This window comes from Gobius niger (assembly GCF_951799975.1).
Source record: "Gobius niger genome assembly, chromosome: 16".
In the NCBI taxonomy this organism is placed as follows: Eukaryota; Metazoa; Chordata; class Actinopteri; order Gobiiformes; family Gobiidae; genus Gobius; species Gobius niger.
In genome coordinates this window covers 18,418,771-18,441,570 of record NC_136867.1, presented here as the reverse complement: position 1 = coordinate 18,441,570, position 22,800 = coordinate 18,418,771, and the positions used below count along the sequence as shown (strand labels likewise).

Sequence of the window (22,800 nt, the reverse complement as noted above, 5' to 3'; positions counted from 1 at the left end):
TAGTTTGTTGGTAAAATGTTTGTAACACCTTCCCCATTCATCGTGCACTTGCTTTTGAACAGCTCATGAATATTTAAGTGGCTTTCGCAGCCATAAGACATGCCCCCTGCACCAGAGCGAACACATTCAGCAGCATCCACCCGCGCAACATCTCACTGGGCTTTCGTCAGACTTTAGGGACTCGACAGACAGTAATCACAGAGAGGGAAAGATGGCATTGAGAGGATCCTTATCCCGACTGCTCAAAACTCAACTAAACCACACTTGTCAGCAAAGCAGGGCGCAATCCGTGGCCGTCCTTGGTGCTCCTTTCTCGGGAGGACAGGTAAGACGGATGTTTGGACATTATTTTTACGCAGCATCTTTTACTTCAGCTAAATGTGCTTTTTTTGTATGTGACACAGAAAAGAAGAGGTGTAGAGCACGGACCCAAAGTGATACGAGATGCCGGGTTGATCGAGAGACTGTCCACGTTAGGTGAGTGCCAACGAGCCAGACAGGATGATAAAGAGTGGCCGCCGGTGCTGTTGCCGCGTTACATAACAATCCATGGGTGTAGCCTGTAGTGTTTAGCGCAGATTTAACCTGTAAGTTCTGTTATTAGATCAGGCAGTCGGTTGCATCACCTAAGCACTGCGTGAAAAATATTAAAGCTACATCTTACAGAAAGAGATGAAAGATGGGCAACTTCGAAAGAGAAAGCGCATCCGTTTATAACCCTGACTAGCTTCGTGATAAGCAGCTATATTTGTGACCATGATCATGGTTGGATTTTCATTTTTCATCTCATCTTAATGCGTCTCTTTGAGACTGCAACCCAGACATAAAATTAGCTCCATGAATATGACGGCTCTTGAACTCAATGGCCCGAGTGTGAGAATAGGAAGTAGCCTACCAAAATGTATAATAGGCTTAAGTTACACCGTCAGAGTGCAATCACTGCAGGGCAGTCCTATTTTGTCCAGACCTATGGCATTGATTATTTTTAAACTTTATGTATGGGAATAAAATGTCATTTGTGAAATACCTAGTGTGGAGGAATTAAGTTAACTTTGTTTGCCCAAGGCGGTCTGAGCGGTAAATAGTTTCCATATTACGCGCATCTCCATTAGTCTACATGCAAAAGTAGCTACATGAGGAGTACAGCAGCCTAATGGCGGATGTAAATTCAGTGCTCTTCAATGAGATCGGTGTGCACGATGTAGCACAAATAAAGGAAACTGATTAATCTGATTCATTGTCGGTTTCATCATGTCTGGTGGGAGCCACATGTTTGCCACTGTAGCTATTTCTTCCCTTGTGCCATGCGCACATGCGCTGAGGAGACTGGCGTCACATGTGCGCTGACTGATAATGGGCTCCTCCAGAGTTTGGTCACAATGGAAATGTCCGCTGTGACCGATGGCGTGAATGTGAAAGGCAACACCACCGGCGGAAATAGGAGTGCTCTGTCTGCGTAAAAGCGGGTTCACGGGGTGTGCTTTGTTGGTGAAATTCCACGCGCGGTGAATCATGACAATAGAGTTTTTGGTGTACTGGCCAATGGCAGCACTGTCAGGAAGGGATCTCTGTGGGAGGTGAAGGACTATAATCATGTCAGGTCAAGGAGTTTGTGCTGGTAATTAGGTGCGTTAAGAGTCACTTTGTGGTTTGGATTCACAGTAACCCCTATTATAGTCTTTAACCAAATCCAAAATATCTTTATACAGTATGAATGAAGAGCCTGCCATATATTTGCTGCTGAAGTGATGATGGCTTTTCCTAAAATTAACCACCTGCCTGGAGATATATAGCCAGTCAGGCATATGCCTTGTAATACTGTCAATAATAACACTAATGTCTAATTTGAAGTGGCCTCTATATGAAATGTTTTAGATCAGCCAAATGAAAGTCTGGCCAAGTCATCAGTGTGACAGTATGATTTATAAGACAGGGAGTATATCTGAGACGAGTTTGAAATATTTGATCGGTATCGCAGCTTGTGTGTCTGTGGATCATCCTGCCGTTGTAAACATTAGTGTGTTATGTAAGTGACCGAAGGGGAACTCCTCAGAGCCAAAGCATGTCTGAGCAAGGTCAGGCAATGCATAGGATTAGTAGGAGTGATTCATATTGTAAATGTCATAATAAAGTATAACCAGAATTAGTTTTTACTACATTGAATTTGCTCCTCCAGAAAATATTCTTAACTCAAATCACTCAGGAGATCTAGAGGAGTCCCTATATTGTCTTTATACCTGGCTTAGAACTGATGGGTCTCTAGTTTAAGGTCAGACCTTGCTTAGTCATTATTTACTCATGGTGTAGTCGGTTTAGTCGTTGCATTTTTGTTTCCTCTTAACAACCCCTTCAGCCCCTTAAGACTGTGTTGGTCCTGCTTGAAGGCCACACTGTAAATTATTTTTCTGTGGTGATACATTGCACTAGCAGCATTGGATACATCTGACTGAGAGTCCAACAGAGGAAGAGATATACTGGGGCTATCATTCTGTCTGGCGAGGCCAATGAAACCAAACACTAATGGTCTAAATTCCCGAACCGTGTTCACTCATCAGGGGAAGGCAACGTCAGGTTCAGGGGCCAAATCCGGCCTTCCAGCATGTATCCTCTAGCCGTTTTCTGATCGTTTTGAGACATATAAACCTTCAAAATTTTCCAAAGGGAAGACTTCCACACCTCCTTGCTTAGAAAATATAGCCAAACAAAAATAATTACCATTTGTAAAAAACAATGATTGAGTTTGGGTCAACATGGGGAAGCTCAGCCCCTCTGTTATTTGAAACCACTGAAGAAATATTCAATCCATTTTAAGTGCACAAGTACTAAATGGTGCGCGGGACAACTTGAAGAAGCACAGGTGTTCTCGCCTTGAATTGTCCAATATTAATTGCCTGTGAAGAGGAGGGCTATTTCTGTCTTGTCTACTAATAGTAGTTAACTGAAAGTACAGCAGTTGCGCATTGGTTCTTCCCGATCGCCTGAGTAACTTTACCTGGACATCAGGGCTCAGATTGCCAGATGAGTCCTCAATATGGGAGCTCAAATCACTTGTTTACCCCACACTACCCAATTAAATGGAAAGTGTTCTTGCGGTTACCTTTTTAGTTATGTGAACCATTCAACATAGCGTGAAGTGCCATGACTGCAACCGGATACAAGCGAGAGAGGGGCCCGTCGTTGGAAACCGTCCCGTCACGAATGTTCCCTGTGACTAAGCTAAAAAATACTTGTCGTGTCATGCTTCAGGGGATTAGAGACACCAACAGACCAGTCCAAGGCGACACTGACTAAGTTGCATCCATAAATAATCTCTATGTCCTTGAGCAACGCAATAAGCTCTTACAGATGACACTAATAGGTGACTCTGAATAACAGCATTATATTCCTTGTGCAGACCTGTCTTTTTTATCATTTAGTCTAGTTAGGTGTATTTACTAGACCTTGTTTATTTTTGAGATTACCTCCTCTTTGTCGTTAATTATTTGCCAACTTTAAACTAACAATAGTACTTTGCAGGTGGTACTTGTTTGAGAATAACTTTTTCTCTTGAGCCTTTAAGTGCAATTATTTACCATCTTTAGTGTGTGTTTTTCTTTAGATTACTCTGTTCACGACTTCGGAGATCTCACCTTTCCCAAAATTGAGAATGATGACCCGTACATGGAGGTTAAGTCCCCACGCACAGTTGGAGCAGCCACAAAGAAGCTGTCCGGGGCAGTGAGCAGAGCCATCGGCGCGGGTCACACTCTGGTTATGCTCGGAGGGGATCACAGGTGAGCAAGAAAAGTGACCTACAGAAGATGGATGTATAAGTCACGTCACTTGTAGCAGTCGCGGTTTGAAAGGTATCAATCAGCAATCCCCAAAGAAAGGTCTAAAATGTAAAGCTTTCCACTTCCCATGACCATTTAACAAACAAAACGCTTACTGCTTGGCAATGATCCTATGCATCCATCGGATCATTGGATGCATATGGAATTTCTGGTCTAGTGGTTAAGGCTGCTGCACACATGTTGGAACACCGCTTTGTCATTAGGGTTGAGGGTTTGAGTTCTGGCTGTAATCTTCGTAAATCCTTAAAAAAAGCCCCATGATGAGACTGAGATAGAACAAGTTTGGGATTGCAATATCGATTCCATTTTGAATACTTGTGGCCATACTGCCTCTGCTATGCCCAATCCATCAGATCTCGGAAGCTAAGTAGTGAAGGTGCTGCTTAGCTTCTGGTCGGGAACACCATGAAGCCGGGGTGAATGTAGTATGTGATTGGTTGGTGGTGGTCGGAGGGGACGATGGCGCAGATTGATAGCCTCGCTTCCAATAGTAGGCTGCAATAGTAGCTTACCACCATCAAGTACAGTGTGAATTTGAGCGTCTGGAAAAGCGCTATAGGACTAAATCATTATTATTATTATTACTTGCACAGCCCAACTATTATGTAATATTTGTCTATCTTGGTGCAAAGCAGAATGTGCTCTATGCAATGATGCACATAAACTCCATGCGTCATAAAGCACTTGTGCATTTCTTCCATACCATGCCTCCTCAAGTCACACGGAGACATAAACACTTGTTATTTTTAACAAACCCTCATGTACCTATACAGTCTGGCTATGGGGTCGGTGGAAGGCCACGCCCAGCAGTGTCCCGACCTGTGCCTGATTTGGGTGGACGCTCACGCAGACATCAACACCCCCATGACCTCTCCTTCTGGAAACCTGCATGGGCAACCAGTGTCCTTCATGCTAAAAGAACTGCAAGACAAGGTACGGCAACAGCACAAAGACCTTGTAATTTTATTAGTTGTCTGAAAAGTACTTTCATCTCAGCTAAAAGGTGAATGTGAATACAATACATATTGCTTTTGTTGTTTTGTATCCTTTTTCAAATAGTGTATTGTAAAGCCAGCATACAACTCGACTAACATGGCTTCGTGTGGTTACTAAAGGTCCCAGATCTTCCAGGATTTGGCTGGATCAAACCGTTCCTCACTTCCAGAGATATTGTCTATATTGGATTGAGAGATGTCGACCCAGGAGAGCAGTAAGTACATGTAATTTTCTTGTTTGGTCGGTATTTTAGACACATTACTCTAAATATGTTGTATTATTACAGTCACATCCTGAAAAACCTTGGTATCCAGTACTTCTCCATGAGAGACATCGACAGACTTGGCATCCAAAGGGTCATGGAGGTCACTCTTGACAATCTGCTGGGCAGGTATGTTCAGTTCGAACTTTCAACTATTGGAATGACAGCACAACATTTGATTGACTTGTACTCAAGATATGAGCATGTTTGGAAGTGTGGTTGGATAATATTTTTATATATCAAATGGAAAATCTAATTGTAGACATCACATTCCCCGTTCTTAAAACTGCATAATTTATGTCTTTATCAACAGACAACAGCGTCCAATCCACCTGAGCTTTGACATCGATGCGTTCGACCCCTCCCTCGCGCCTGCTACAGGGACCCCAGTGAACGGAGGGCTGACTTATAGAGAGGGAATCTACATCACAGAAGAGATACACAATACAGGTAAAGGCGTTTGCGATGGCAAAACTACTGCACTTGGTATATATAATTGTAAAAGTAAACAAGAAAATTTAGGTCTGTATGAGGTTCGAAGACTCAGAATTCAAATGTCTATCATACATTCTCTTCACGATCACATCTTGCCCTGAGGCAGACTGATAAGCGTTTGGCCTCCCCAATCCAGCAAGCTCGAACACACACTCAGGCTAGTACAAACATATACCACATGTACATACACCAGCATGGAATGAGATCGCAGTGGTGAAAACTACCATTAAAGTAAATGAAGAATGTATGTGATCGCATAGTGTTCAGCTCGCGCTAACTAAAGCGTGTTCATGCTCGCAGTTTGGAAAGAGTTTTTGGAAAAAAATAGGACCATGTGTTAAGACAAAAACACATTCACATATTAGAAGCTACACCCTTTGTTATGTTACTGAGTGTTACAATAACGCCTTCATGCCTAATGTTTTGTAATGTTTTGCTCAGGCCTGCTGTCTGCCATGGACCTTGTGGAGGTGAACCCTGTTTTGGGCGCGACGCCTGAGGCCATAGAGGCCACTGCATCTTTAGCCGTGGACGTGATCGCTTCTTCCCTGGGGCAGACGAGAGAGGGCGCACACGCATCCCTCGACGAGATCCCCGCAGCCAACGCAGAGGACACAGAGCAGCTCAGACTTTAACTTAGAGCTTAAAAAACAAACTGCAATGTCCCTGACCATTCCACACTTCAAATGGAGACTGCACAGACTGAACTAAGAGCATTTTTAATATGTGCTTTTCTCTTTGTCATTTCGAATCATGTGAAAGGACTGTGGAAGATATGCCACGCTGATAAAGCTTAAATCTAATTTTGAGCCACTACAATGGGCAACAAGAGGAATGTAGCAATGCACTGAAGTAACAGCTCAATGCAATTTTTCTGACGAGCTTTACTCCAATGATGTTTTAAACGGTATTTGGTGTGCATCATTTATCAAATTAAATTCAATGAAGCTATGCAGCCAATTATAACAACAGTGCATCTGAGTTTGAAGTATGCAAAACAATTAAGGTTTTGTAATACTCTACTTCCTTGTACCATGTGGCAAGTCTTTATGCTGTTTTTTCTTTTTAATTGCAATACAGGATTCAGACTTTTTTTGTGACTTCCCTGTTGTTACATTGTTATTAATGACATGGACTGTTCACTTTTTACTAACTTATTTTGCTGTATTTTATGGAAGTGTTAGTCCTCACAGCTGCCACATATTTATTGCGTGTTAATTGTAAGAGCGGAGTCTGCCTCAAAGGTATGACAGCCCTTGTCCGGGCTCGTTTTGTGGCTGTGCCAGTTAGAAATGTTGAGGAAATTTGTTGCACTTTTGGACCAGCTGTGGTTACTGTATTTTCTTTAGAGTTTACTTTTGTATTTTATCTATAACGTGTCACTGTAGGAAACAGATCAACAGTATTAAGTAATATCTAGATTTGATTGAACTGTGTTTCTTTTCACCCTTTAATATAACACTCTCTTCAAAATAATGTAGCCACTAAATTAAGATCTGTTGTGTTTATACTGTATTTTGGTCTTCCATAAATGTCATAACATGTTATACCTGTCGGAATTTCTTTGTCTTCCTTTATAGGCATTTATATTTTCACTTTTTAAGATGTATTTACTGTTTAAGATGTTTTGGCCCATAGGCTTTATTAGTTAGGGGTGAATATTGGGTAGAGATTTTTAGCAAACTGTTAGAGCCAGGAAGCAATCTTGTTTACAATATTTTGTTACATACAGTCAGTTCCATAAATATCGACTTAATTCTTATGTTTTTGGCTCTTTAAACCACCGCAATGGATTTGAACGGTGTAGGAATTACAGGCGTTTTTATGTGTGACTCCCACTTTTCAAGGGACCAAAAGTAATGGGACGAAGAAACAACTGTAAATCTAACTTTTTCCCTTATGTATTTGGTTGCAAATCCTTTGCAGTCAATTACAGCCTGAAGTCTAGAAGGCAAAGGCGTCACCAAGCACTGGGTTTCATCCCTGGTGATGCTCTCCCAGGCCTCTACTGTAAATGTCTTCAGTTCCTTCTTGTTCTTGGGGCATTTTCTCTTCAGTTTTGTCTTCAGCAAGTGAAATGCAGCTCATTGGATTCATGCGAGGTGATTGACTTGGTCATTTAATAACATTTCCCTTTTTTGTTTCTTTGGTGACTTTGGCAGTAGCTTTGGGTCACTGTCCATTGCGGCTTTTGTCAACAGTCACATCATCAATAAATGCAAGGAAACCAGTTTAATTTGGCAGCCATAGAAGCCCATGCCAGGATGCTGCACGTCCATGTTTCACTAATGAGGTGGTATGTTTTGAATCATGAGCAGATCTTTTATTTCTCCATACTTTTCTCTTCCCATCACTCTGGTACAAGTTGATCTTTTTATGTTTTTTGGCAAACTCTAATCAGCTGTTCCTGTTTTTGAGGCTTACCGGTTAATCATCTGTATCTGTATTCTGTCTGGTGAAGTCTTGTCTTGATTGTTGACTTTGACACACATACACCCACTTCCTGGAGAGTGTTTTTGATCTGACCTATTGTTGTGAAAGGGTTTTCTTCCCCAGGGAAAGAATTCTTTGGTCATCCACATTTGTCATCCGTGGTCTTCTGGGTCTTTTGGTGTTTTTCAGCTCACCGGTGTGTTCTTTCTTTTTTACAATGTCTTTATAATGTTGATTTAGCCAGGCCTAATATGTCTGCTATCTCTAATGGGTTTGTTTTGATTTTTCAGCCTCATGATGGCTTGCTTCACTGATAGTGACAGCTCTTCAATTCATATTAATGATTAACTGCAACATTATGTAAAATGCAAATATCACGCTTGAAATGAAGTCAGACGTCTCATCTGCTCCTTATAAATGGGATAATGAGGGAAGAGCAGACACCTTGCAATGAAACAGCTGAGCAGCCACTTGTCCCATTACTTTTGGTCCCTTAAAATGTTGGTTGTAATTGGTTGGTTGTAATTCCTACACCGTTCATCCAATTTGGCTGTAAATAGCCTCAAATGGAAGCTGAAACTCTGCAGTTTGTGGTTTCATTTTAAATCGGTTGTGGTGGTATATAGAGCCAAAAATATAAGAATGGAGTCAATGTCCCAATATTTATGAACCTGACTGTACAACCAGAGTCAATAGTGCTCTTGCGTCAGAGCAGGAAGGGTCCAGGTTCATTTCCCACATCGTGAGGGGTCTTTCTGTGTGGTTTGCATGCTCATTACCCTCAAGCCCAGTGGTTCAAATCATGACCCTAGCTCAGGATATACAGTAGAGATAATATTTGCTACTTACATTTTTTTTATCACTCACATGTAGTCCATTTATTTAATTCCATGAAATTGCCATCAAGCTTTTTATTAACAAAACACCTTTTCCCACCACCTCTGCACAGTGTGGTGGCGGTGACAGGGCCATGTTTTTATACCTGGCATCACGCCAAGAAAGCGTGACTCCTCTGCTGCAGAAAAAAATAGTGACAGATGTGCTGTGCACAGCACTGAAAATATCCTTATCGTCTTTTTATTTGAGAATGAAGTCCATAGTACCAGATGCTGCTTGTCCAGCATTAACCTGGACTGGACCACTGCCCTCACTGACGTCAGCTCCACTGCGGATGTTTTTGTCGACTTTGAGCCCGTTTGGCTTTTGGCCCAGTTCTAACTCTATACAAACAAAAAAACAAAAGCTACATATTTAAAATGCATTTATTGCACAAAGGCGAAGTAGTCTTTTTGTAACAATTATTTACGAGGTTTACAGTAGACAGACACCAACCAGGTATAACATTATGACCACTTGTGAAATATACATCCACTCTTTTTTTTTCCTTGTTGTGTTGTAGTACCATTTGAATAAGCCAGGGTTTGCAGTCACTTCTCCTCTCCTCAGACCAATTTTGATTAACACAGACAACAACAAACAGGGCCCACAAGAACTGCGGTTTTGAGATGCTTTGACCCAGTTGTCTAGCCTGCACAGCTTGGTCCCAAATTCACTCAAATCCTTATGCTTGTTCATTTTCCAGCTCACACTTACATTTTTGGAAGACAATGTTTACGGTGACCTTACCAAATGCATATTCTACTTACAAAAAATGCCATGATACCTGTGGTCATAATGTTATCTTCTGGAGAACACTGCAGTTTGTATTATTAGTTTCCATTATTCACATTCACAGACAAGTTTGGCTTCAAAGGCTGATCTCAATACAAGCTTATTAAAATAGGATATAAGCTTCAAAAATAGACCTAGTTTTCATGGCATATTCTGATCATTCATAATACCACAGTACAATAGTGTTGAATAATAAAAGAAACAAAACATTGACACCACTGCAAGTTTCACAATGGAAGGAGTGAGCAGCAGTTTAAAATATAACATTATTAATCATTTCTTCAAAGCCGTCAACATCGGAAAATTCATCCCATTGGCTTCATCCTCATCCGTGTCAATTTAATAATCCTGTTTCGGAAAGTTTCACCAGTCCTCTGTTTTTGCTGGAACAATCCCAAAACGTCCAAAACCATTTCACTGGCCTCATTTAGAAAATAAAACAGCATTATTGCTACTGCAGAGTCTGGGACGACTTGAGATCCCCAAGGTCCATCTTTCATTGTCTCGACAGTCCTACTTTTTACCACTGAAGAACTTTAGGTAAACAACACCACCCAAAATGGCCAGCTCCATCAGAATAATAACGACCAACAGCAACTTGTTTGTCATAAGCCTGCAGCAAAAAAACATTTATTTACATTCATGAAATTTACACGATGCATGAGATATTAGATACAGTCACTTACCGTCGCGCCATAGTCCGAAGAATCTTTCTACTCCGACTCAAGTTTTCACCTGTATTCACTAACTAGGAACACAGACAAAAGACTATGTTGAGCTATCATTGTCTGTATAATAACTGGATGAATGAAGAAATTATTGCGGCTTGAGTTGAATACTCAAACATGCAGTGATTCGGAAAATGTATTTGGTCTACCTTTTCTATGAGATGTCCTTGGACACAGACAATCATTTAGCTGGACTTAAGAACTAAGTGACTTGTTTACCTTAATAAATCCTTTTCGTAGTCCCTCTGGGGGTAATATAAGTGTTAATGGGATGATTGGGGGTCTTTCATCTCCCCCTGGTGTCTCTGGCCAGAAAACTACACTTGCAACTTCCCTGCCTTTGGGTCAGTGGTGCAATACATACCAATAGAATCACGAAGAAGAAGCTAGCAGGCTAACGGGCAAAGCTAACTGCGGGCTAGCGCCACTTAAACAGTATTTACAGCCAAGTTTGAGGATGAGGATGTACAATATCCTTCCCTCCCTTTGTCTTTTCTGCCAGCGTAGTATTTACTCTCACGGACAATTAACGAGTAACACCTGCAGTGGCACTTATGGCCTCTAGGGGCATGAGTTACTTAGTTCTGGTTTAAGACCAGCACAAGGGTAACCTGCCTTGGTCATTCATAGATACAGTACATAGCATTTAAATAACACGTGTTCTTTGTTCAAACACACCGAATTTATCACATGATTAAGGCTCTTTTTTCTTGACTTAAAACTACTAGGAAAACAGCCCTCTGATAGACAATTTTTATCACTTGGACCGCACTTACTCTGTCTCTGGCCCGGTCCAGTTGCTCCCTCTGCTCTCCCAGCTCCTCGATGATGTCTGTGCCGATCTGCTCCGTCTCGACTGCGATGCGTTGACTGCGCTCGATGCTTTGAGTGGCGTTGTTTAGTGACTCGTGCCCCTGTAGAAGCAACGCTCTCTGCGACTGTACGTGAGTCTGCACAGGAAGATAATGCAGATATTCAATACTGCAAGTATTCAACTAGAGAAATGTCAGTTTTAAAATAAAGAAAGTTGAACAAAAAGTAAATTGTCGCGGGTCTTATGTTTTAAAGCTGCAAACCAAGACCTCTTCAAACATTTTCTATTTCTAAGTATTTCAATTTTGTCACAAACATTAATGCTCGTGGAGTCATGGATACATTTAACATCTGCACAAAGACAACATCAAGTGCCATCGTTTTTCGTTATCATATTATTATCAAAGTCTAAACATATCACTTACACTTTGCTGGTTTTGTGATGAGTAGATGCCATAGTTGCCTCCTTCTGACGTCAGATGCGAGGAGTTGTTCTTCATCTCTCTCTGTACTTTGGCCAGATCACGTCGATAAATGCGCAGCTTTGTGTTCATGCCGTTTCTAAAGGTTGGTGGGGCCCCACGCAGCTCTTCCTCCATGCCTTGCAACTAGGACACAATATAAAAACGTAACTAAGTGTGCGGTCAAAATTTCATACTGAAAATTGGGAATTAGTACTTGTAAATGTAAATAAACAATTTAGGCATTACAGATCAATAAACAAATTCCCTAAATGTGTCCTTAAACTAATTTAAAATGTTAACTTTATATTAGTGCAGGTTAAAATGGCCCTAGTGCACATGATGCGGATACTGCAGGCAACAGGGCAGGTGTTTTGCCCAAAGACACAACAGAACTGCCAACCTTATCAGTGAGCTAACACTCTACCACCAGGGGAAATTGTTCGTGGGTAATTCATATATATGGATTACAATCAAAGAGAAATAAATGACACAAAACAAGTTCGAAACTAAACAAGTGAAACAGCCATAATAGAGACGCTCACCACTTCCTCAGCCTCCCCGTGCCTCTCATCGAAAACTCTGACCAGCTTCCTCCTCTCCTCTACAAAGGCAGTCGAAAGTTAAATGGACGTGTTTGCACTCAAGAGAATTAATCTGTACTGTGCATGATTCTGTAATTGTTTACCTCCGTTGCAGTTGAGGGCTCTCTCTGGAAGCAGCTTTAGCTCGTCATACAGTGATCTGTACATTTCGTGCAGCTTCTCAAACTCTTCCGACGACATTTTGTGTGAATTTGTGCCTGAAATGATAGTTTATATAACTAAATAGTCGCGTTAAATCAATTAAAAAGAGAGTGAAGTGAAGGTTTGCTTTAGTTTTAATCAGATCCCCGGGACTTCCTTATGATGGACCTCGTGATGAGGTGTCTACAAGATGCCTGAATAAAAAGAAAATAAATATAGATTTTACAAAATGATTTTTATGATGCTTGAATGGTTTTAAAATGTACACTGACAGATAAAGCCGTAATGTGAATAAAGTTGACCCATGTTAAAACATTGACCACATTTAGTTGCTTTTTTGTTTGGGCGCTAATTGGACTACTTTAATTTTTCTGTAAATGTAGTTTCTGTAGAATTGTATGAACGACCCCACATTAGATCATTTCAGCCAGATTTTTCATTTTCATTTTAGTATTTAGGCTAATGTACATGATATAAACCTGTTATGAAACAATATTATGCAACAAAACTACCTGCTTTGAATTTTGTTTTACACTTTAGCCAAAGACATTGCTATTTAGATGTCACTAACTATGGAAAAAAAAAGGATTATTCGTGTCCGAAAAATATAATAACGTAAATTGTTGTTTATTATACGTTTATAATCTAGTCACGGCAAAGATAGAAAAACTACTAATCCCATGATGCAGTGCGGGGTATGTTTCACACACCGCTTTATGCTTTGACATCAGCTGTTCTGCCTCCAGAGCAGGACAGAGGCAGCAGAGACGGACCTCCTTATCCTTTTCATTATGCTGCTTTTGTGTGTTTTGGCGAGCCTCTGCATCGTCGTGTTTTTAGCCATCAGCTTTTCAGCGCAAATAAGGTAAGTGCCATTCTCCTGTTTTACATAATTGATATGAAAAAGCGGTGTCAAGCGCGTCACGGATGGGTTGGCTGCTGCCAGGGCATCATAGTGCAAAGATTATGACATTATCATAGGCGTGTGAAGACCTTGATTTGCTATTGTGGGAAACCAATGGGTATTGTTTCCTATTTCTGGTGATTTTCACTGTCCAAAGCGAGGCTGAACGAACGGCCTATGGAAAATCAATGAAACATAAGAGTGATGGAGAGGTGGTGCTGGGATCTTTTTTTCTCTTGCAAAGATGGGATGAAGCGGCTTTCTTCCGTCTAACCTGAGCGCGCCAATCGGAAAGCAGCGCGTGGGCGGAGCTATATTTACATGCATCATTCCAGCAAAGTCATTGGGCAAAAGCAAAACTCTGCTCACTGCTGTGGCTCGTATGATTTACTCACTGCGAAGGCTCATTATCCAAGTTACACACACAATGTGAATTATTAAACCAGGCTGTCCATATGTCCGTGTTTGTCAAATGGGGGCAAGCTTCAGACGAGAGTACTTGCCATCATTGTGAAGTCAAGTACAGTAGTAGTAGTAGTAGTAGTAGCAGCAGCAGCAGCAGTAGTAGTAGACTTCAAGAGATCAGGCTCAATGTGAATTTTGACATACGTTGAAATATATACCCAGTATAACGCGTGGATGCAGTCTCAGTGCCCTTTAGCAACACACTTCATTTGCATTTTACCCAGATATGATGGTGGCTATTGCACTTGTATTGGACTTTAAAGGCCTGAGTTGACTTCTCACAGTGCCACACTGTAATTATTATGCAATCCCAAGACACTGGTGTAGCCACAGCAGCCAGGGGGTAAGCCCACGGAATCGAGGCCGCCAAACTGCACCATCAGCACCTCACACACCACATTCACACTGGGCAGGGCGGGTGAAATGTCATATTAATTAGTATCACAGTTAGCGGTCATATGTATAACAGGAATTGTTTTTGTAGGTCGATTTTTATTTATTTTTTTACAATAGGCAGCACCAGTGTAAAGGGGACAATTTTGTTTATTTCAGGCCCTAAAAAGTGCATTTTCATGAAGAGGTTTTCATGAGTAAATTGAATGAAACTGAGCTTTACCATCGCTGTACTTCTCCTAATAGGGAGTGCATATGCCATGGGTGCACTTTTCCCCTGTATATCCTCTATTTATTGTTTGTTTTGTATAGAAAATATGCTGCTGGGGGAGTGTGTTCGATGGCAGTGCGGCTCGATGGGAAAACAGTCCTCATCACAGGTGCCAACACGGGTATTGGGAAGGAGACGGCGCTCGACCTGGCAACAAGAGGTGAGACTTCTCGACTTACGCTCCAAGCTCAAAATGCTCACTAATGTGTGTTGCTCGACAGTACACGCATGGGCTGCTTTACACTAAGGTTAACAAGACTATAGCGGTTAGGCTAAATCATTTTTTCTGGTTATCGTTGTTTTTTTGGCAGGTGCCCGGGTGATCATGGCCTGCAGAGATGTCGAAAAAGGAGAAGAGGCGGCTGCTAGTATAAGAGCGTCGTGTTCCAAAGCTGACGTGGAAGTTCGAGAGCTTGATTTGGCCGATACTTGTTCAATACGAGCTTTTGCACAGAAATTTCTCAGAGGTAAAAAAACAGACAGATGCAGATAGTAGACATATGGACATAGGGCAGAGGTATTGATTGATTTTGAATATTTCTGTTTGCAGACGTCAATCAGCTTCACATACTCATAAACAATGCTGGAGTGATGATGTGCCCCTACACCAAAACTGTGGATGGGTTTGAGATGCACATCGGAGTCAATCACTTGGGTAAGACGAGCATGAAATGTTTGCGGCAACATGAAGCCCACGAATTAAAAGGATGATGGCTCAATCACAGCTCCAGTCAATGCATATTATCACTGAGTCCTTGGGTAAAAGGCCTTTCCAAACCTTTCAGGCGACAAACCTCCATGTACAGTATTTGCCTTTTTTAATAAGTTCAAGCAGCAAAACATTTCGGTTTGATTTAAAGGGACTAGATGCAAGTTGGTCATTTTTATACTCACTACTGCCACCTCAGGTCTTATGCCTAATTGCAGGTTCGATATTAAGCTCGTGCATGACGGAGTGACAGTGCAGGATTTTAGAGGCAGTTGTGGTGAACAGGTCTGAGCTCATTCTACGCTTTAGGACATGGCTGGAACATGTAGGGGGAGGAAAATACATAATTTTAACATTTTTAAACTCTATATAGTCCCGTTAGCAGTTCTCATTTAGTTCTCGGTCAGTTATTTGAAAGTAATTCACAAATGTAATTCTTTGACAAAAATCAATCAATCAAATACTGTGTCAAGAATGTTTCCTTTTTAAAGAGAGGAAGGGAGAAGCGCTTCCTGGACCCCCTCAGAGTGCGATTGTTCGTTCGTCCCCCATGATGAAGGCCTTTTAAGCTGAAACGCGTCGGGGCTGTGTAACAACAAAGGCGTTTTAACTTCGCCAGAGAGTGCCTTGGTTTTTCTATTTTCTGAATCTTTCAATTTTGTCTTGAAATCATCTTGGTAGCTATAGATACAGGCGGCATCTCGTCATAGAAGGGGGGTGGCCTCGCCGAGGGGGAAAACGGACACAATTTTTCACTCTTTTTAGCCATTTTCTGTTGGAATATGAACTTATTTATCACATAGGGCCTACAAATAAAGTCAAGTGTAAATCGGGCCCATAAATAAAGTCAAGTGTAAATCGGGCCCATATGGATATTTTCTCACAGCAGATTGTTCAGTAGAAGTGAAAAAACGGCAGTTGTAGCTAGCACTAGCTAACCGTTAGCATTAGCCCGATGCTAACATGTAGCATCATGTTAGCATTCTCAGTTTTTTTAAGTATTTATGGGCTGTTGAACCACTTTGCTCCTCTCCATGTCTTTGTATCTTTATTTAGTAAAAACTATGTTCATATTTCAGCATTTGTTAAAGTAGTTTTTGAATAATTAGAGAAAGTGCAAAATTGTTTTCCCCCTTAACAAACATGACCATATATGGGCGATTCCAGAGATGCCGTCTGTATCTATAGGCCTTTCGGTTTGTCCAATAACCCCCACTTTGAGAACAAGGGCTTAGCTTGTGGCTACAATCCAATGTGTTTACATGGGCCTCATTCACGTTCTTTAACATGAACTTTTCCAGGATCATTTTAAAGGAACAGGCAACCGTTTTTACATGACTTAGATATGTTCTTGCCTTAGCTTAGACGAGTTGATGCGTATCTGTCTGGTCTTTACACGTGCGCTCAGTTACACAAATAGACCAAAGACGTTCTTAGCGTTTAGCCTCTCCCAGCATATTTAAATACAGTTACGTGAAAAGTTACACGATCCAAGTATCGTTACACAAAATGTCGATTTTCTAAGCTACTATATTGTAAGGTAATAACATCTTAGGAGCACTTCGACTTTACTGCGTGGACGTCAAAGTGCTCCTTACAATATAGTACCCATTTTTATCCGCTTAGAAAATCGCCATGTTTAATTTTGTGTAACTATACTTGGATCGTGTAGCTTTTCACGTAACTGTATTTAAAGGAATAGGCCACCGTTTTTACATACTAAGATATGTTCTTACCTCACTCTAGACGTGTTAATATATCCCCGTCTGGTCTTTGTCCGTGCGCTCTGTCACGCAAACGGAGCACATACGCAGCCTCTCCCACATGTCATATAGCTCCAAAAAAGCTCACGATAGAAGCTACCAAGCTCTTCCACGTGTTCCCTATTTAAATAAAGTTACGTGAAGTGTTTTCATGCGAAGTATATTTACACAGAAATGTAGCATGTCGATTTTATAAGCAGATAAAAAGGGGGACTATATTGTGAGGCGTAATGATACGAGGAGTAAAACGTCCGCGCAGTAACTCCTAAAGGTTATTGACGGAAGTGAGCGGCGAAGTCTTTAGGAGTTACTACGCGGACGCTGTGCTCCTCGTATCATTACGCCTCACAATATAGTCCCCCTTTTTATTTGCTTATAAAATCGACATGCTACATTTCTGTGTAAATATACTTCGCATGAAAACACTTCACGTAACTTTATTTAAATAGGGAACACGTGGAAGAGCTTGGTAGCTTCTATCGTGAGCTTTTTCGGAGCTATGTGACATGTGGGAGAGGCTGCGTATGTGCTCCGTTTGCGTGACAGAGCGCGCGGACAAAGACCAGACGGGGATATATTAACTCGACTAAAGTGAGCTAAGAACATATCTTAGTATGTAAAAACGGTGGCCTATTCCTTTAAATAGGGAAAATGTGGAAGAGCTTGCTCGCTTCTAACACGCACAAAGACCAGACAGTTACGCATCAACTCGTCTAAGCTCAGCTAAGAACATATCTCAGTATGGAATAAGGGTGGCCTATTTATTTAATGGCTGACGTGGCTTTTGCAGCTCACAATAGTTATGCTGATGAACTTCCCAATGAAACGTCAGTTCAAACACCGGACAAATATATTATAAAACATACAGTACTGCATACTGCTCTAAAGGTGGGCTAGTATTTAGTGTCCAAAGAGTGCCACATCTAATATACTTGGTCTAAGTGGAAGAGAATTCATGTAAAGCCCTCAAGTATATCAAAAATGTTCCTCAATATTGTTAAAATAAAATGTCTCTTTTCTGTAAACCTTATATGTAAATAACAAACGGTCACTTTCATCCGTAGGGCACTTCCTGTTGACGTACCTCCTGATTGGTCTGCTGAAGCGCAGCGGTCCGTCTCGCATCGTGGTCGTCTCGTCGCTGGCTCACAACTTTGGCTGGATTCGCTTTCATGACCTTCACAGCCAGGGCAGCTACAACAGCGGATTAGCTTACTGCCAAAGCAAACTGGCCAATGTGCTCTTTACCAGGGAGTTGGCGCGCAGACTGCAAGGTACAAATACCCTCAAATCAAGCACAGGCCATGGGAGAGCGCACAGGTGACTCCGTCTGGGTAAACAGAGTATTGAAGATTGAAGATTAGGGACTGATATTAAGTTCAGTTTGACCTGGAATCATGTACACAGATAGTGGGCCAAAAACAGATATTTGTGGGAGTCTACGAACTTGAAAACATGTTTGTGAGAACTTCGAAGCACACAATTTTGACTTGACATGAACTCACTCATTAAGAGATAAAGTCATTTTCATTACCTGTTTGACACCATAATGTGCATGTAATACAATCTGATCCATAGCCAATCATTTTCAGATAATTTGATTTATCTGTGATATTCAAACAGGTTCTGGTGTGACGGTGAATTCGGTGCACCCCGGGACCGTGAACTCGGATCTGGCGCGGCACTCGACTGTGATGATGATCCTGTTCACTGTGTTTTCGATGTTTCTGAAGACGCCTCAAGAAGGAGCTCAGACCAGCATTTACTGCGCTGTGGCCGAGGAGCTGCAGTCCATCTCTGGGAAACACTTCAGGTACTTGAGCTAACAACATTGTCCCTCTCGGTCAATATATTGTGATCTGTAGCTCAAACATACAAAACACTCTTATCTTTTTGGAAGTGGTTTGCATTGTCTAACCCAGAGCAGTGTGAGATGATTCATTCATAATTTAAGTGGTGCTTCTGGCGCAGTTTAGTTTCCGCCATCTGATCTGACAAATTACGCTGTGACCGTCAGAAGACATGAGAAAAACAGAGCTGCATATTTGGCCTCAAGGAGCTTTAAAAAGGAAACAAGACTGAAATAAGAAAAGAAAAAAACAAAATCCTAGTTGTCAAGAGTTTGCCATGAGTAAATTGGATTCGTTAGATAAATGACTTGAGTACTTGAGGCTGCCTCCATTGTCTCTCTACATTGGCGTATGTTTTTTGTGAGGGCGAATGTGGAACCGTGAATGCAAATTAGCCTATGACTACAAGCTCCAGCTGTCCTTACCAAATAAACAGATACTGTAACAGTGCCTTTTCCTCCAAGAAGCTATATTTGTCATAAAACAGCTTCACAGGCTGGAGCGCACAGCCTATAGGCCAGGGTAATGCGCCTGATATGAAAGCTAAGGCCTACAAAACTGATCTAAGAATTTTTCTCACGTTGTTGCAACTTTTTGTAGTATTTGTGTTACATTTTTGTCACTTTTTTTCATCCTTTTTGCTACGTTTTCATCCTCATTTACGCCTAGTTTTAATCGCTATCATGACGCTTTGGTAAAATTAATTTAATGACTTAAAGGGATATTTCAGGATTATTGACATCGGGCCTCATTTCCTAGTTATCCAGAGTGTTGTTGATTTCTGGAGATTTATATTGTTTTTAATTTATGCAGTCCTTATATTTGAAGAGTTTAGTGGTGCTAGGCTAGTGCTAGGCTAGCGCATGTCTATGGTAACTAGTAGCCTGCATTAAAAACCTCTTCAAAATCATGGGATAGTCCTCCAGATATTTCCATATCTGTTTTATAGAAAGCTCCGTTGTGAATTCAATGTGCCGCAGGTAAACTAACTACGGTAGATCCGGTAACCTAGCAGATCACTCCGCCGCTGCGTAGCTTACAACCAGGAACCTGCTGCTGCTCAAATATAAGTTATTTTAAAAGCAAAATGGTTATATTACAAAAATTACTCAGTCAAAACAGACATTTATATGGGTAGTCTGGTGTATAAGTGATTTGCCTCAGGTGCACTGTGCTTGGGTGAAACTGTTTTTAATGCAGGCTACTAGTTACCATAGACATGCGCTAGCCTAGCACTAGCCTAGCACCACTAAACTCTTCAAATATAAGGACTGAATGAATTGAAAATATATCTCCAGAAATCAACAACACTCTGGATAACTAGGAAAATGAGGCACTCTGTAAACAGCTGTCCTCACTGTGCTTTGTAATATACTAAAAATAGTCTTCAAAAGCATGTAAGATTCTCCACTGTTGTAGATAACGGCGCAATGTTTTTACCACATCATTACTTTTTAATCTGAATTCGTTCTGTTCCAGTGACTGCGCCCCTGCCTTCGTGGCTCCCCAGGGCAGGAGCGAGGAGACGGCCCGAAGACTGTGGGAGGCCAGCTGTGAGCTGCTGGGCATCGAATGGATCTAATTCTTTCTTTTTTTATGTACTCTATATGAAATCTCAAAGGAGGGCTTAACCTTCACAAATACCATCAAAGTATCTCAATTGTTTTAGTCCTCATCTGACTTTGAATACAATCTTTATATCCAGGTAACAAGCTGTACCATAATGTGAATTTGCTTATTTTGTGTGATATTGCTGTTAAGTATTTAGATACACAGTGCGGTGCAAAAGTTTAAGCTCTTTATGTTATTAATTAGCAACTTTTATTGCAGATCAGTTGTGAGGATATGAGAGTGTTTTAAAAGAGACATAACATGCAAAATCATCTTTTTTTTCAATGTTGTTTCCTCTCATTCCCCCTTCTACTTCTGAAGCATTCAATCAGAATTTCCTGGATTTAGTTACGCCATAAATGAAGCATAAAACTGTCACTGCAACTTTTTTTTTAAAAGCCCATCACAATCAATCATCACCGTAGCTGCTCTGAGCAGTTCTGTGCTCGAAATGTGTTCTTCCTGGTGCCAATGCTAACATTTTGCTAGTAGAAAGTGAAAGCTTGTTTTCACTGTTCTAACAGCATGTCATTCCCACTGATGCCTGATATGTCCTCTTTAAAAACATAGAATGAAGACTTAGTTCATGAAGTTATTTTATTCATTTTTCTTAAGCCAAAGTGGAATATCTATTTTGCCTCAATATAAGGAGCATTTACCCCTGAACAAGAAGAACTTTGAGTCAAGGCACTATATCTGTAACATTGCGAGAAAGGGCCAGTGCCTTGTTTGAGGTATGCATTTACACAGTGCATCTGTTTTTTTTTGTACATAGTTTATTAATTATTTCATACTTTTGTTTTACATTTGAAACTGAAGACTTTTGCACAGTACTGTCGATACTTGGGGGTTTCTTGCACAACAACAGGCAAAAAGCCAACCTCATTTGACGGTATTACTCTGTAAAGAACAATAACTTTTTAAACTATATATTTTTGTGAAACAATGTGAATACAGTGTAGGCAAAAAGCTACTTCTCGTGTACTGCTGTAGGATACTGTGAAGGGTCAAACCAGGGTAAACAACCAGCATATTTCAACGCCGTATTGCTTTTGTCTTTCATTACAAGCTTGAGCTAAAATACCCGAACGTTTTACTAAGATTACACTTTATAAGATGCCATATTGTAGAACTTAGTTTAAGCTTAAATTTTTGCTTAAATCGTGTCAGTAAGCAGGAGTGTCCAGAATATCTTCAGTAGGCTTTCCCTCAGTTTTTATTTTAATGGGTTCAGTTCATCAAGTTGTAACTTTGGATGACTGTGGGGGTTGGGAAGAGAGAGAGAGAACCATTATGATAAGTGGAATGTGGATGTTTTGATATTTGATCCTTGGTGACAAAAGTCTGGGCACTCCTGTTATTGCATTTAGGCCACAGGTAAACCGGAGTTGCTCGTAGTTTGGAGAAGCACGCGGAAGCTCTAAAGTGAAACTAAACACTATGCTACCTAAGTATTTTTGAATCCGAAAATTAAGTACAGGGCTGTATTGCTGCTTCTCCTCTCTCTGCAACATCTACCTGTTTAAGTTAATACTATATTCGCACCAATTATTTACGCTACTCCTCACATAAGAATTTGTATTTAAGAAATGTAAGTTACCAAGAATAATACCTAATGAGATGTGCCATTGCTGTGTTAATCCCATTGCCAAATTTAGCACATTCCCAGAGCAGGAATATTTTCAGCATCCACACGGCCACAACAGTACAAAATTTGCCAAGTTTATATTCAGTGTTTTATACAGAAACTGACTCATGCCTTTACTACGTTTCCATCATGTTCAGAGTTGAATGTTTACATTGATGTAAATAAAATTAACTATTATTACACAGCAATACTTTTTTGTATTTATTAAATGTTCTCGAGATTGCCTGTTTAACAGTTGAAGAGCTTTGTACTGAATTAATCAATACATAAGTGTTGCTAGAGCTGCACCATATGCTGCTAAATTATTTTTATTGCAATTTTAGCTGGCAATTTCAATATCACAAGAAGTCACAGTAAATAAATTGGCAAAACCACTGATGTCTTCCATCCGATTTTACAAACACAGCAAAAACACACAATTTTGCTCATTGTTATTTTGATCCTGATTTAATCGTTTTAAAGACCATATAGCTATTTGTTGCTTTAGTATATTATAAACTCTGATGCGTGTGTGTGTTCTTGTACTTACGACATTGAGGACCAGTGTGAGTTTTTAACCACAGGGTGAGGACATTTTTGGTAAGTGAGGACATTTTGGGTGGTCCTCACTAACGTATTTGAAGGACTGTTTTTAGGGTCAAGATGTGGCTTTAGGATTAGAGTTAGAATTGGGTTAAAATTAGGGTTAGGATTAGGATTAAGGTTAGGGGTTTAGGTTTTAGGGTTAGGGTCTGGGGAATTCATTATG

At 40.7% G+C, this 22,800-nt stretch overlaps 3 protein-coding genes across 3 annotated transcripts; 2 read left to right on the top strand and 1 right to left on the bottom strand.

Annotated features, from left to right (window-relative positions):
- Positions 1-107: 107 nt before the first annotated feature.
- On the top strand, positions 108-7,092 carry arg2 (arginase 2). The gene is made up of 8 exons (XM_079574114.1): positions 108-325; positions 405-477; positions 3,599-3,773; positions 4,607-4,766; positions 4,949-5,043; positions 5,116-5,220; positions 5,405-5,541; positions 6,028-7,092. The coding sequence occupies exons 1-8, from the start codon at positions 212-214 to the stop codon at positions 6,219-6,221; spliced, it is 1,053 nt and encodes a 350-aa protein (XP_079430240.1). The 5' UTR covers positions 108-211; the 3' UTR covers positions 6,222-7,092.
- A 2,191-nt stretch (positions 7,093-9,283) lies between these two features.
- vti1b (vesicle transport through interaction with t-SNAREs 1B) lies at positions 9,284-12,611 on the bottom strand. Its single transcript, XM_079573177.1, has 6 exons — positions 12,381-12,611; positions 12,238-12,296; positions 11,657-11,839; positions 11,195-11,368; positions 10,377-10,438; positions 9,284-10,303 (listed from the first exon to the last, which is right to left on the bottom strand). The coding sequence occupies exons 1-6, from the start codon at positions 12,475-12,477 to the stop codon at positions 10,204-10,206; spliced, it is 675 nt and encodes a 224-aa protein (XP_079429303.1). The 5' UTR covers positions 12,478-12,611; the 3' UTR covers positions 9,284-10,203.
- Positions 12,612-13,156: 545 nt separating this feature from the next.
- On the top strand, positions 13,157-21,593 carry rdh12 (retinol dehydrogenase 12). Its single transcript, XM_079573112.1, has 7 exons — positions 13,157-13,303; positions 14,513-14,631; positions 14,783-14,938; positions 15,022-15,126; positions 18,008-18,217; positions 18,567-18,756; positions 20,273-21,593. The coding sequence occupies exons 1-7, from the start codon at positions 13,230-13,232 to the stop codon at positions 20,373-20,375; spliced, it is 957 nt and encodes a 318-aa protein (XP_079429238.1). The 5' UTR covers positions 13,157-13,229; the 3' UTR covers positions 20,376-21,593.
- The last annotated feature ends 1,207 nt before the right edge of the window (positions 21,594-22,800 follow it).